At 45.8% G+C, this 14,240-nt stretch overlaps 1 protein-coding gene across 1 annotated transcript in view; it reads left to right on the top strand.

Annotated features, from left to right (window-relative positions):
* Positions 1-427: 427 nt before the first annotated feature.
* Positions 428-14,240, top strand: part of LOC126273226 (Down syndrome cell adhesion molecule-like protein Dscam2) — a 376,826-nt gene continuing 363,013 nt past the window's right edge. Inside the window, exon 1 of the mRNA XM_049976769.1 lies at positions 428-607. Within this exon, the coding sequence (XP_049832726.1) occupies positions 428-607 (180 nt within the window). The remainder of the gene's footprint in view (positions 608-14,240) is intronic.

Raw genomic sequence — 14,240 nt, forward strand, 5'->3', positions numbered from 1 at the left:
CACCTAGCGGCAGGAATACGTACTACACAAGCTTCGCCGATGGCAATGTGTTATTCCGTTGTTGTTGTTTTTTCCCCCTTTCGTATGCGTCGGAATAGAATACAATTAGAGGGCTTCGAAAGAGTGAACCTATAATTTTGTTGGGCAGTGTAGTTATGAATAACACTCTGTGACACTTTCTGCGCCGAAAAACGAAACGGTGGCAATATTTTTATCACATTGTTCTTTCTGAGTATGACAGTAATTAAAATAGCCGCCCATTAATGTCTTGCTCTCGCAAATTTAATGGTACTGAATGGGCTAAAAGCAGTGAGCTGTTTCCCGCAGATGCACCAGAGAGAACGTGCGTTCTTCTTCCGCTCCTCCGCCAGCCCGTAGTAATTCGATATGCAGGGCAGTACCTTCTCGATGAAACTGTTAACTCGAGATGCCAGGGGAGTTTGTAATCCGCAAGATCAACACAAGTGCCCGCCTGGGAGATTCTCGGGAAATATATTTAAAGCCGGCCGCTGGCGGCAGCTTAGCAGGCAGCGCGCGTCTGCAAACACAGGGGCTGGCCAAGCTACGCAGCAACTTGCTGAGTCGCCCGCTGCCGGGCGACGCCGGAGTGCTGGGAGGGGGGGGGGGGGGGGGGGAGGCCCATCGCCGCCCATCTTAATCCCGGGGGGAGGGGCGGGCCGCCAGATGAGGAGGCCCAAGTTATTGTCGGCCCGGCCTGCGCGTCTTATTCAGCAGTAAAACCCGACCACACCCCTCGACCCAAACCCGCCGCTAAGTAGCGGAACATGCGCAGAAAACTTAAGTCGTGACGGCTGAGTGGAAAATTCGCTACAGAAAAACTGCGTTACCTCAAGTTCCCAACTCAGGTGACGCAGATTCTCAGCGCCGGACCTGAGAAGATGCTGCTTCTGAAACAATTTTTACTGCTTCAGGCACTTTTCAATAATGTTTATTACCACGATGCGTTTCGGAAGCATGCTGTCATCATGTACATCTTTATCATTACTCAACAATTCAAAATTAAGTGAATATCAGAGGGTTCATCGAACCACCTTTATGGTACTTCTCTACTGTTCCACTCTCAAACAGCCGCCCGCGGTAGCCGTGCTGTTCTGGCGCTGTAGTCCGGAACCGCGGGACTGCTACGGTAGCAGGTTCGAATCCTGCCTCGGGCATGGGTGTGTGTGATGTCCTTAGGTTGGTTAGGTTTAAGTAGTTCTAAGTTCTAGGTGACTTATGGCCTAAGATGTTGAGTCCCATAGTGCTCAGAGCCATTTTTGAACCACTCTCAAACAGCGGGCGGGAAAAACAAACCTGGAATATTTCCGAGTGAACTCTGATCCCGCGTATTTTATTATGATGATCATTTCTCCCTATGTAAGTGGGCGTCAACAACAGGTTTTCGCACTATGTGGAGAAAGTTGGTGATCGAAATTTCATCTAACGCAGCGAACAACGCTTTTGTTTTACGATTGCCAGACCAATTCGTATATCATATCCATGGAACTCTCGTAGAAACGACTGCCTATATGCCTCCGTACGATCTCGAATCTCTTTGATTATATCGTGACGGTCCTTACGCGAGATGTACGTTGGCGGTAGTAGAATCGTTCTGTAGTCAGCCTCGACCATGCTGATTTGAGGACAGAAGTTTGTCCCTCTCAAGAAAATATTCTTTCCGTTGTTTGTCTAACCCAGCATTTTATACGTGTTCCTTGTTTAATGAAGTTCATATGTACGCTCCACTTTGTGAATAAATGTCCTTTAAGCATCAACTTAGTTCGCTAAACTTTTCCCCAGTGTTCGTACCAGCAGGCTTGCCCAACTTGTGAGATCGTTTAACGCCATGGGCCATGTGAGAGACATTTACTAGGAATCATTTAGTAAAGTTCATTTTCTGGCGGGTTGATATGAAGTTCAGTTTTCTTTGTGATAGACCCTACGGCTAAATCCAATTACTGTTTTCGGAAGTCCAGACAACATGGCATTCAGGGGAAGCTAGGACATATTACGCACTGTTTTTTTTTTTCGATAGGAAGCCAGAGACTGTGAAAAGTCCATTTTATATGGCGAAAGAGCATCTCACCAAAGATCCGGTTACCAATATTTAAATGTTTTTGTTAGTCAACAAATAGTGGGTGTCTTTTAACATAACCTAAAACGTTAAGAGATTATGTCAAGATATTCTTCAGTTGAGTAGGAGGAGCTGCCCAACAGAAAGTTCTTTAATTCAACCTTAAACTTCACTGCATTATCCACATGACAGGAGAACCCACGCCTATGACTCATTTATGTACTGTTATTAACACTAAGTCTTGAAAGTACATCTCAGTGTGCCTTCTGAACGACCAGCCGGGAATACGTAAAGTTACTGCTGCGAGGAAGCATGACGGAAGGCGTCACGGCGAACACAGGTGCACTGAGATCTATTGCCGAATTCTTCGATGTCTGGCGGTTCCTCGCACTGAGTTGTTTTGTTGCCTGGTGGCAGAGACACACAAGGGCGATTGAAGAGTCTTTCTTACAAGACACAAAGGAATTACAGACATTAGCTACGAATGGGCATTGATATAAATCAGTGGGGAAAGTTGAAAATTTGTGCTGGATAGGGATTCAAACCCGGGTCTCCTCCTCGCTAGACAGATGCGCTGACCACAGCGCCATCGAACACAGTGGTCACCACAGCTGCGAAGACTGCCCTAGCACGCCTCCCGTCCAACCAAAATTCTCAACATACCTACACATCCCACACACTACTAATGCAGTGCATACCTCATGTGCATCTGCACTGAAGAGACCATTGGTCGTCCTCGCCTTATATATAATATGTGATCAAAAGTATCCGGACATCCCCAAAAACATACGTTTTTCATATTAGGTGCACTTTGCTGCCACATACTGGTAGGTACTCCACATCAGCTACTTCAGTAGTCATTAGATATCGTGAGAGAGCAGAATGGTGCGCTCCGCGGAACTCTCAGACTTCGAACGTGGTCAGGTGTTTGGGTGTCAGTTGTGTCACACGTCTGTACGCGAGATTACCACACTCCTAAACATCCATAGGTCCACTGTTTCCGATATGATAGTGAAGTGGAAACGTGAAAGGACACGCACAGCACAAAAGCGTACAGGCCGACCTCGTCTGTTGATCGACAGAGACTGCCGACAGTTGAAGAGGATCGTAACGTGTAATAGGCAGACACCTATCCAGACCATCACACAGGAATTCCGAAATGCATCAGCATCCACTGCAAGTACTGTGACAGTTAGGTGGGAGGTGAGAAAACTTGGATTTTATGGTCGAGCGGTTGCTCATAAGCCACGCATCACGCCGTTAAATGCCAAGCGTCTCACTTGGTGTAACGAGCATAAACATTGGAAGAATGAACAGGGGAAAAACGCTGTGTGGAGTGACGAATCACGGTACACAAGGTGGCGATCCGATGGCAGGGTGTGGGTATGGCGAATGCCAGGTGAACGTCATTTAAAACAATAGTTCAAATGGCTCTGAGCACTATGGGACTTAACTACTGTGGTCATCAGTCCCCTAGAACTTAGAACTACTTAAACCTAACTAACCTAAGGACATCACACAACACCCAGCCATCAAGAGGCAGAGAAAATCCCTGACCCCTCCGGGAATCGAACCCGGGAACCCGAAAATCATCTGCCAGCGTGTGTAGTGCCAACAGTAAAATTCGGAGGCAGTGGTGTTATGGTGTGGTCGTGGTTTTCATGAAGGGGGCTTGCACCCCTTGTTGTTGTGCGTGGCACTATCACGGCACAGGCCTACATTGATGTTTTAAGTACCTTCTTGCTTCCCACTTTTGAAGACCAATTCGGGGACTGCGATTGCATCTTTCTACACGATCGTGGACCAGTTCATAATGCACGGCCTGTGGCAGAGTGGTTACACAACAATAACATACTTGTAGTGGACTGTCCTGCACAGTGGTTCAAGAAATGGCTCTGAGCACTATGGGACTTAACATCTGAGGTCATCAGTCCCCTAGAACTTAGAACTACTTAAACCTAACCTAAGGACATCACACATATCCATGCCCGAGGCAGGATTCGAACCTGCGACCGTAGCAGTCGCACGGTTCCGGACTGAAGCGCCTAGCACCGCTGGGCTACCGCAGCCGGCGCCTGCACTGTGTCCTGACTTGAATCCTATAGAACACCTTTGAGATGTTTTGGAACGCCGACTTCGTACCAGGCCTCACCGACCAACATCGATACCTCTCCTCAGTGCAGCACTCCGTGAAGAATGGGCTGTCATTCCCCAAGAAGCCTTCCAGCACCTGACGGAACGTATGCCTGCGTGAGTGGCAGGTGTCATCAAGGCTAAGGATGGACCAACACCTTATTATATTCCAGCATTACCGATGGAGGGCGCCACGAACTTGTAAGTCATTTTCAGCCAAGTATTTGGATACTTTTGATCATACAGTGTATATATATTACTGTGTCTGGTCTTTCTGCCATGTCTGAAAGAACAGATACCACATATATACTTTGTTACAAGAGTCTTGCCATACGTTTACGTAATGCTGGGAGTAGTTAGCGTGATGGGTATTTCGTCAGCCACTACCCTTTAGGGATGGAAAGTCGATCATCATGTGACATCATTCCACAAAGCGCGCTATTCTGTCCACACCCCAATATAGATATTTCATTGGGTGCTTTGTCAGTATGTGAACTGACTGCTACTGATTTTTATTCCGTGTTAAACACTCTCTGCCAGTAACTTCACGGTGGTTTGCTGAGTATGTACAGTGACTGGACAAAAATGTTGAAACACTAAAAATACACTAAATTACCATATCTAATATGGTATAAGAAAACCTGTTGGCACCCAAACAAGTTCCAGTCGTCTCGGAATAAATAAATACAGGTATTGTAATGTTTTGATGGGAATCGTGTACCATGATTCCTACAAACCAGTGGCAAGTACACACAACGGTAAGGTAGGTGCATAGCAATCGCACACAATTCTCTCTACAGCAGACCACTAAGTCTCAATAATATTGAGATCAGGGAGATGTGGTGGCCAGGGAAGATGGGACAGTTCATCACTGCACTTGCATAACCAGTCCTGGACGATGTGAGCTGTGCGAACATGGGCCCATCGTCTTGGAACCCAGCATCACCATTGTGGAACAAGCATTGTACCGTGGTAAGGACATGACGAACCAAAATGGTCACATAATTCTTGCCAGTAATACGAACTTGCACAGCATCTATAGGGCGCATAGAATATCACGATACTGTCAGCCAAACTATCGCCGAACCTCTCCCCACCCCCATATCTCGTAAACTCCAGCAGAAGCTGGAAACAGTTTGCAACGAGACTCGTGTGACCAAATGATATTCTACCATTGCTCCACAGTCCAAATTTTACGGCTTTGGCCCCATACTTTCCTGTTCCAACTATCTGCATCTCTGATGTGAATTTTTGGTATTCCAGCTGACCATGAAATTCCCAGATTATAGCGTCGCCTTCTTACTGTTTTGTTGCTCGCAAGATTCGCGAGAGAGAGATTCATTTCTCCAGTAATTTTTGGAGCTATCGTCCTCTTATTTTTCGTCAAAAGCCCCTTCAGTGACTATCTATCATGATCACGCAACACATTTTCATCCACGTTGTTACGTAAAGGATGTTGATCTTCCACTTTCCATGTAAACGGTATAAAACTTCGATATGGTGCCCATTGACACACCAAACAGTTCAGTTACTTTGGTTACGGAAGTACCACCGTAATAGCACCAACACTTAGTCCACGCTTGAAGCCATTTAGTTCTGAGGTAATGCACTCGCAGCTACACACAATACTGTTCTGACCCCGACTGACACTTGCGAGGTATTGAGGACACTGCACAGGTGCCGCTGTTGATCAGATACAACAGTGCAACCTGGGGGCTCGGCATTTATGTTTGCATTCACATCAAGCATGCATTTCCCTTATTTTTGTCCAACCCGTGTAAGTGGATGTAGAAGCTGCCTCCTCGGCTTGCCACACACCCATCTCGCCGACGGTTCGGCCAGCTGGCAAAGTGAGCGGAACGGCCGGAGCAGTTAGCGCCGACGCCGAGCTTCAGCCGGCGACCGCCAGGCAGCGCCACGTGTAGTGCAGCGCCTGCACTCCACTCGGCAGGCGCGCCTTCCCGCCTGCCGGAAATTACGCGTCCGGCGCGCCGCGCGCATTAATAAATCCCGGCGAGCGCAGCGCCGCCCAGCGCACAAACAACGTCAGCCCCGAGCGCGTACTGGGCAGCCGTGGCCGCCTCACGCGCGCGGCTTTTAATTCCAGGCGTCGGACCGCCGTTGCAGGGGAGGGGAGGGGAGGGGAGGGCGTAGCATCAAGACGAGGCGCAGAGACATCTGCGAGCAGTTGCTGCCTCTCTAACGAGTGAGTAGTTCCGTTGTAGCTCGTCGCTGCGGAACCTTTAGCAAGTTTTAGAATTATCCTGCTGGCGTTTTAATTTGCACTATGTAGGTTGTTGCTGTGGTGTCACAGCCAGACATCACACTTGCTACGTGGTAGCCTTTAAATCGACCGCGGTCCGGTAGCATAAGTCGGACCCGCGTGTTGCCACTATCAGTGATAGCAGACCGAGCGCCGCCACACGGCAAGTCTATAGAGACTTCCTAGCACTCGCCCCAGTTGTACAGCCGACTTTGCTAGCGATGGTTCACTGACTTCTACGCTCTCATTTGCCGAGGTGATAGTTAGCATAGCCTTCAGCTACGTTATTTGCTACGACCTAGCAAGGCGCCAGTGTCCGTACTATTGATATTGTGAATCATGTACCATATAGAGCGACGTTTTTCTTTAACGGATTAAAGTTAAGTATTCCACCAGCTACGTCCGTTTTTCTCAATTCTAATTCCCTTGTCATGATCCAGACCTCACGCCAGCCTGCGTGAGCTAAAACGCGTGCATTTCGGCCTCCTTTAGCAATACGGGGTTGGCTCTCCTGCCAACCACAACAGTTGCATTCCCCAAATCCGCCTGACGTCAAATGTGAATAGCAGCAAGACGCCCCATACCCCATTCTGATGTGTACGGCAAGACAGGAAGAATGAATTGATTGTTGGTGTTAATAACGATGTTGTGTACATAGTACCGCGAGGTCAGCGCGTGCACAGCTTTCCCACTAGAGCGCGCCCCGCTAAGCACAACAGCGCAGGCGCAGCGCTCATCTGTCTCCACACTACGAGATGGCGCTGCCATAGAGACGGACCAAATTCTGCTTCCGCTGATCCGCGTATTAATATGTAACGCAGCCAATGAGATTGCTGCTAAAGTAGAACCTTTTCTCCTCGTGGATCACACTCGCGCAGTGATACCTGAACGCGCGAGGTATTATAACGAGTGTAGAGACCTCCGATTAGTCAGTAAGCACCAGTCTGTACCAGTCTGCATTAGTCTGTATCAGTCTATAGTCAAGTTTCAGTCTGCACCTAATAAGATTACCATTTTCCTGTGCATAGCCATGAACATAAATGAATAGACACTTTGTCAAGTATTAGAGACATGTGAGAATAATCTTAACGTACCAACACCAAAGGAACTTCAGATTGTAAATTGTAAACAGCATCCAGAATCAAGTTACGTAATGTCTATGCTTTTTATTATTTTAATAAATGTGTCTGATAATTAATCAAGTTCTGTTTAAAGTTGGTCACCGTCAGTCTGCTACTCTAAGCGTGCAAGTGGCTTTTCTGTCGTCTGACCTAACGGCAGAAGATAAACACGCCACGGTAAGACCACGAGACATATTGCTGACACTTGCCTACTTCGTTAGAGCGACAAGTCAAATAATCTGATGGTGTGTGTACCGAAGGTCTTACACTACGCACACCACAACGATCATCGTCCTTTACCTCCTCTGAATTACTGCGGATGACGTGTCACTGAGCACATTTGTTCTGTGCATGCAGTACACGTGAGGCGCCTCGTTGTTTCCAATGCACTGTGTGGAATACAAAGGTTCTGTTATAGTTCACTAACCTGCTGTCTTCAAGCTGATGTCCCCAGCGCAGTAAACAGTATGCAGGTCGTAGGTTCTGTATCTTGAGGCTGAAACTAACTTTTAGCGAGGTTCTGTTCTGAAATAATGTATCACTTGTTTGGGATGCCACTCGCGTATTTTGATATAGCCACACGAGAAGAGTACATGATCTTAATAAGACAACACCCTTTTATACAGCAAAGTACACGATCAAACACAATGTTTACGAAAATGTATCTTTACACTATTTGTGGCATGTGTCTGTGACTCATGACTACCGGAGTGAGCCGGCCGGGGTGGCCGAGCGGTTCTAGGCGCTACAGTCTGAAACCGCGCGACCGCTACGATCGCAGGTTCGAATCTTGCCTCGGGCATGGATGTGTTTGCTGTCCTTAGGTTAGTTAGGTTTAAGTAGTTCTAAGTTCTAGGGGACTGATGACCTTACAAGTTAAGTCCCATAGTGCTCAGAGCCAGCCACTACCGGAGTGAATCTTTTAATACTGAATTCTGGCAAACACATCCTGCCACAGACAACGTGACTGTACATTTCGACTGCCTAATCCAGAGTGACGAACAGCCCGGAACACTTAGCGCACCATACCAGAAAAGGCGTGACCCGAACGCTTCCGAAGTGCTTCGTCTGCAGTTACGTCAGTCTTTTGTTTTTGATTTAAATTGTTTTTAATAATTCTAAAATTACTGATTGATAGCCAGCTGTTGAGAGATGTTTATATTAAAAAGTGAAGTCATTCCAGTGAGTAGTTTAACTAATAATAATAACTATTCTTTAACGTTTTGGCGCCCTTGTTCCGAACACAGCAGCCACTCACACAGCAGTAGCATTATGTAGGCGGTCTTTCTCACCGGAATGGTACCGAATCTAACATCTGTCACAGGTACCTGACACCACATTTCGTCATCTATATACTCCTTACATCTCCACTGCTCTGGGAACAGCTTCTTGGAGCCTAATATGATGGCTTACTAAGCCAGAAATATTACGCGTGGTTGGTTTGCGCGAATTAACTACACAAGTTCGTCACATGGCCAAATAGGGTTACACAACAGCTATTGTAATGAACAGATGTCGGCACAGATTAGTAACAATTTACAAGACCGTGCTGAGAAGTTATCTCTCCGATTTTCTTATGAGAAAACTCTTAAAGCTTCCTAAATAAAATAAATGTTATTAACGTTATTCTACAACATAATTAACGTTATTCCACAACTTAGTTTCCCTGGAGACGAACACCTTTCTCCAATTAAGATACCACTTTATTGATGCTCTCACTGTACCACATCTCTTTGACTTAGTTGACGGAGCTACAATCTCACCTCTGCTTGCACCGCTTCACCACTGTCAAAGTAAAGTCCAAGAAGGTGATTTGTAAGTTTTGGAAACAGATGAAAATCGGATGGTGCCAAATCAGGACTGTACGGAGGATGATCGATAAGAGTCAATCGAAGGCGACAATTTGTGGCAGATGTCGTAGCGCTCGTGTGTGGTCCGGTATTGTCACGCTCAAGGAAACGGTGATAAGTGTGTGCACTAACTTTTAATTCGAAACTCGATTACAGCACGCTGTGTCGCACACACCGACATAGTTACGTTATACTGCACCATGTTATAAGCTATAATATAAGCTCTTTACTGGCAGAGGGCTGAAGATATATAGACATGAAACATAAAAATGTAGAACGTTAATAACGTTTGTTTTATTTAAAAACCTTGTAGAGTTTTCGCATGAAAAATTCGGAGGCAATACTTTTCAGCTCGCCATCGCTCAACGATTTATAAATAGAAGTTTCACGATGCTTATTATGAACGCTGTGAGTGGAAATATGTTCATTGTTCACTTGCACCGATACGTCTTTACATGTGATATATCTAGTAGGTACTTTCTGACGCCTATTGAGCCATATTTCAGACAAGAAAAGAGGTTCGAAAAGTATCTTATGAAACTCAAAGCCTATCTCCTGCGTGAAGCTCTCACATGGACGTCTTCCGTCCTACCCCTGCCACCCCTTACAATTTGGAACCAGTAACGACATCAGGATGGTCAAACAGCCGCTCCTAACCGTTTATATTACAAAATGCACACAGAATTGATTGAGAAAAACATCCGAGGATGTTTAGAGTCCTATCCTATATCTGTTTTCTTAGAGGTATGATAGCTATCTGATCTACTGTTCCCTGACTGTTACTTGTTAAAACTTAAAAAGAAGAAAATTCCAGAAAGAGGCTTTTGTGAGATACGTGTGATGTAAATAATGTATCTTATTGCACAATACAACAATTTCAGTTCGCACTTGCCGGTTTCCTGAGGTCGTAAGACAGTCGTCGTGGTCCACTCCCACATGATTGACCATGTGGTTTTCCACAATCTACATCTACATGACTACTCTGCGATTCACATTTAAGTGCTTGGCAGAGGGTTCATCGAACCACACTCACGCTATGTCTCTACCATTCCACTCCCTAACAGCGAGCGGGAAAAACGAACACCTAAACCTTTCTGTTCGAGCTCTGATTTCTCGTATTTTATTTTGATGATCATTCCTACCTATGTAGGTTGGGCTCAACAAAATATTTTCGCATTCGGAAGAGAAAGTTGGTGACTGAAATTTCGTAAAAAGATCTCGCCGCGACGAAAAACGTCTTTGCAGTAATGACTTCCATCCCAATTCGCGTATCATATCTGCCACACTCTCTCCCCTATTACGTGATAATACAAAACGAGCTGCCCTTTTTTCCACCCTTTCGATGTCCTCCGTCAATCCCACCTGGTAAGGATCCCACACCGCGCAGCAATATTCTAACAGAGGACGAACGAGTGTAGTGTAAGCTGTCTCTTTGGCGGACTTGTTGCATCTTCTAAGTGACCTGCCAATGAAACGCAACCTTTGGCTCGCCTTCCCCACAATATTATCTATGTGGTCTTTCCAACTGAAGTTGTTCGTAATTTTAACACCCAGGTACTTAGTTGAATTGACAGCCTTGAGAATTATACTATTTATCGAGTAATCGAATTCCAACGGATTTCTTTTGGAACTCATGTGGATCACCTCACACTTTTCGTTATTTAGCGTCAACTGACACCTGCCACACCATACACCAATCTTTTCTAAATCGCTTTGCAACTGATACTGGTCTTCGGATGACCTTACTAGACGGTAAATTACAGCATCATCTGCGAACAACCTAAGAGAACTGCTCAGATTGTCACCCAGGTCATTTATATAGATCAGGAACTGCAGAGGTCCCAGGACGCTTCCCTGGGGAACACCTGATATCACTTCAGTTTTACTCGATGATTTGCCGTCTATTACTACAAACTGCGACCTTCCCGACAGGAAATCACGAATCCAGTCGCACAACTGAGACGATACCCCATAGGCTAGCAGCTTGATTAGAAGTCGCTTGTGAGGAACGGTGTCAAAAGCTTTCCGGAAATCTAGAAATACGGAATCAACTTGAGATCCCCTGTCGATAGCGGCCATTACTTCGTGCGAATAAAGAGCTAGCTGCGTTGCACAAGAGCGATGTTTTCTGAAACCATGCTGATTACGTATCAATAGATCGTTTCCTTCGAGGTGTTTCGTAATGTTTGAATACAGTATATGCTCCAAAACCCTTCTGCAAACCGACGTCAATGATATAGGTGTGTAGTTCGATGGATTACTCCTACTACCCTTCTTGAACACTGGTGCGACCTGCGCAATTTTCCAATCTGTAGGTACAGATCTATCGGTGAGCGAGCGGTTGTATATGAGTGCTAAGTAGGGAGCTATAGTATCAGCGTAATCTGAAAGGAACCTAATCGGTATACAATCTGGTCCTGAAGACTTGCCCGTATTAAGCGATTTGAGTTGCTTCGCCATCCCTAAGGTATCTACTTCTAAGAAACTCATGCTAGCAGCTGTTCGTGTTTCAAATTCTGGAATATTCCATTCGTCTTCCTTGGTGAAGGAATTTCGGAAAACTGCGTTCAATAACTCCGCTTTAGCGGCACAGTCGTCGGTAACAGTACCATCGGCACTGCGCAGCGAAGGTATTGACTGCGTCTTGCCGCTTGTGTACTTTACATAAGACCAGAATTTCTTCAGATTTTCTACCAAATTTCGAGACAATGTTTCGTTGTGGAACCTATTAAAGGCATCTCGCATTGAAGTCCGTGCCAAATTTCGCGCGTCTGTAAATTTTAGCCAATCTTCGGGATTTCGCGTTCTTCTGAACCTCGCATGCTTTTTCCGTTGCCTCTGCAGCAGCGTTCGGAGCTGTTTTGCGTACCACGGGGGATCCGTTCCATCTCTTACCAATTTATGAGGTATGAATATCTCAATTGCTGTTGCTACTATATCTTTGAATTTGAGCCACATCTCGTCTACATTTGCATAGTCAGTTCGGAAGGAATGGAGATTGTCTCTTAGGAAGGCTTCTAGTGACACTTTATCCGCTTATTTAAATAAAATTATTTTGCGTTTGTTTCTGGTGGATTTGGAAGAAACAGTATTGAGCCTAGCTACAACGACCTTTTGATCACTGATCCCTGTATCAGTCATGATGCTCTCTATCAGCTCTAGATTGCTTGTGGCTAAGAGGTCAAGTATGTTTTCGCAACCATTTACAATTCGCCTGGTTTTGTGGACTAACTGCTCGAAATAATTTTCAGAGAAAGCATTTAGGACAATCTCGGAAGATGTTTTGTGCCTACTACCGGTTTTTAACAAGTATTTTTGCCAACATATCGAGGGAAGGTTGAAGTCCCCATCAACTATAACCGTATGAGTTGAGTATTTATTTGTTACGAGACTCAAATTTTCTCTGAACTGTTCCGCAACTATATCATCGGAGTCTGGGGGTCGGTAGAAGGAGCCAATTATTAACTTAGTTCGGCTGTTACGTATATCCTCCACCCATACCAATTCGCACGGAGTATCTACTTCTACTTCACTACAAGATTAACCACTACTGACAGACACAAACACTCCACCACCAATATAAATCGTTTCCGGCAAATGCCAGGATGGTTCCTTTGAAAGGGCACGGCCGATTTCCATCCCAATTCTTCCCTAACCCGAGCTTGCGCTGCGTCTCTAATGACCTCGTTGTCGACGGGACGTTAAACACTAACCACCACCACCACATCCACCACCAATTCCGCCCAATCTATCTTTCCTGAACACCGTCTGAGACTTCGTAAAAATTGCTGCAGAACTTATTTCAGGCTTTAGCCAGCTTTCTGTACCTATAACGATTTCAGCTTATGTGCTTTCTATAAGCGCTTGAAGCTCAGGGACTTTCCCAGCACAACTACAACAATTTACAACTACAATTCCGACTGTTCCTTGATCCAAGCACGCCCTGCATTTACCATGCACCCTTTGAGATTGCAGCCCACCCCGTACTTTCCCGAGGCCTTCTAACCTAAAAAACCGCCCAGTCCACGCCACACAGCCTCCGCTACCCGTGTAGCCGCCAGCTGAGTGTAGTGAACTTCTGATCTATTCAGCGGAACCCGAACAATAGCGAAAGTCAACGAAAGCATTTTTCTTACGATTTGAGGATGTCCAGTGGCAGCCGAAATCATAAACCTCGTGTTGAAATAGTTGTAGTTGTGCTAGACAACAAAACACTGGAAGCCAAGTTTGGATGGTACCGATAGCTGTCAGGATGCCATTATCATATGTCAGATGGCAAATATTTGAGGCAGGAAATATCTGAGACCCTCATCTGTCCTATAGCTCTCTCTAAAATGTTAGTCGTTCAACAGAGTCGTGGTCACTCTGATTATCTTGATTAAGTGCTTGACAGGTCAGCATCAAATATTTGCAAATTAACTATCAGCCAGGTCATACACTCCTGGAAATTGAAATAAGAACACCGTGAATTCATTGTCCCAGGAAGAGGAAACTTTATTGACACATTCCTGGGGTCAGATACATCACATGATCACACTGACAGAACCACAGGCACATAGACACAGGCAACAGAGCATGCACAATGTCGGCACTAGTACAGTGTATATCCACCTTTCGCAGCAATGCAGGCTGCTATTCTCCCATGGAGACGATCGTAGAGATGCTGGATGTAGTCCTGTGGAACGGCTTGCCATGCCATTTCCACCTGGCGCCTCAGTTGGACCAGCGTTCGTGCTGTACGTGCAGACCGCATGAGACGACGCTTCATCCAGTCCCAAACATGGTCAATGGGGAACAGA

Source organism: Schistocerca gregaria, chromosome 5, assembly GCF_023897955.1.
Source record: "Schistocerca gregaria isolate iqSchGreg1 chromosome 5, iqSchGreg1.2, whole genome shotgun sequence".
NCBI classification, from domain to species: domain Eukaryota; kingdom Metazoa; phylum Arthropoda; class Insecta; order Orthoptera; family Acrididae; genus Schistocerca; species Schistocerca gregaria.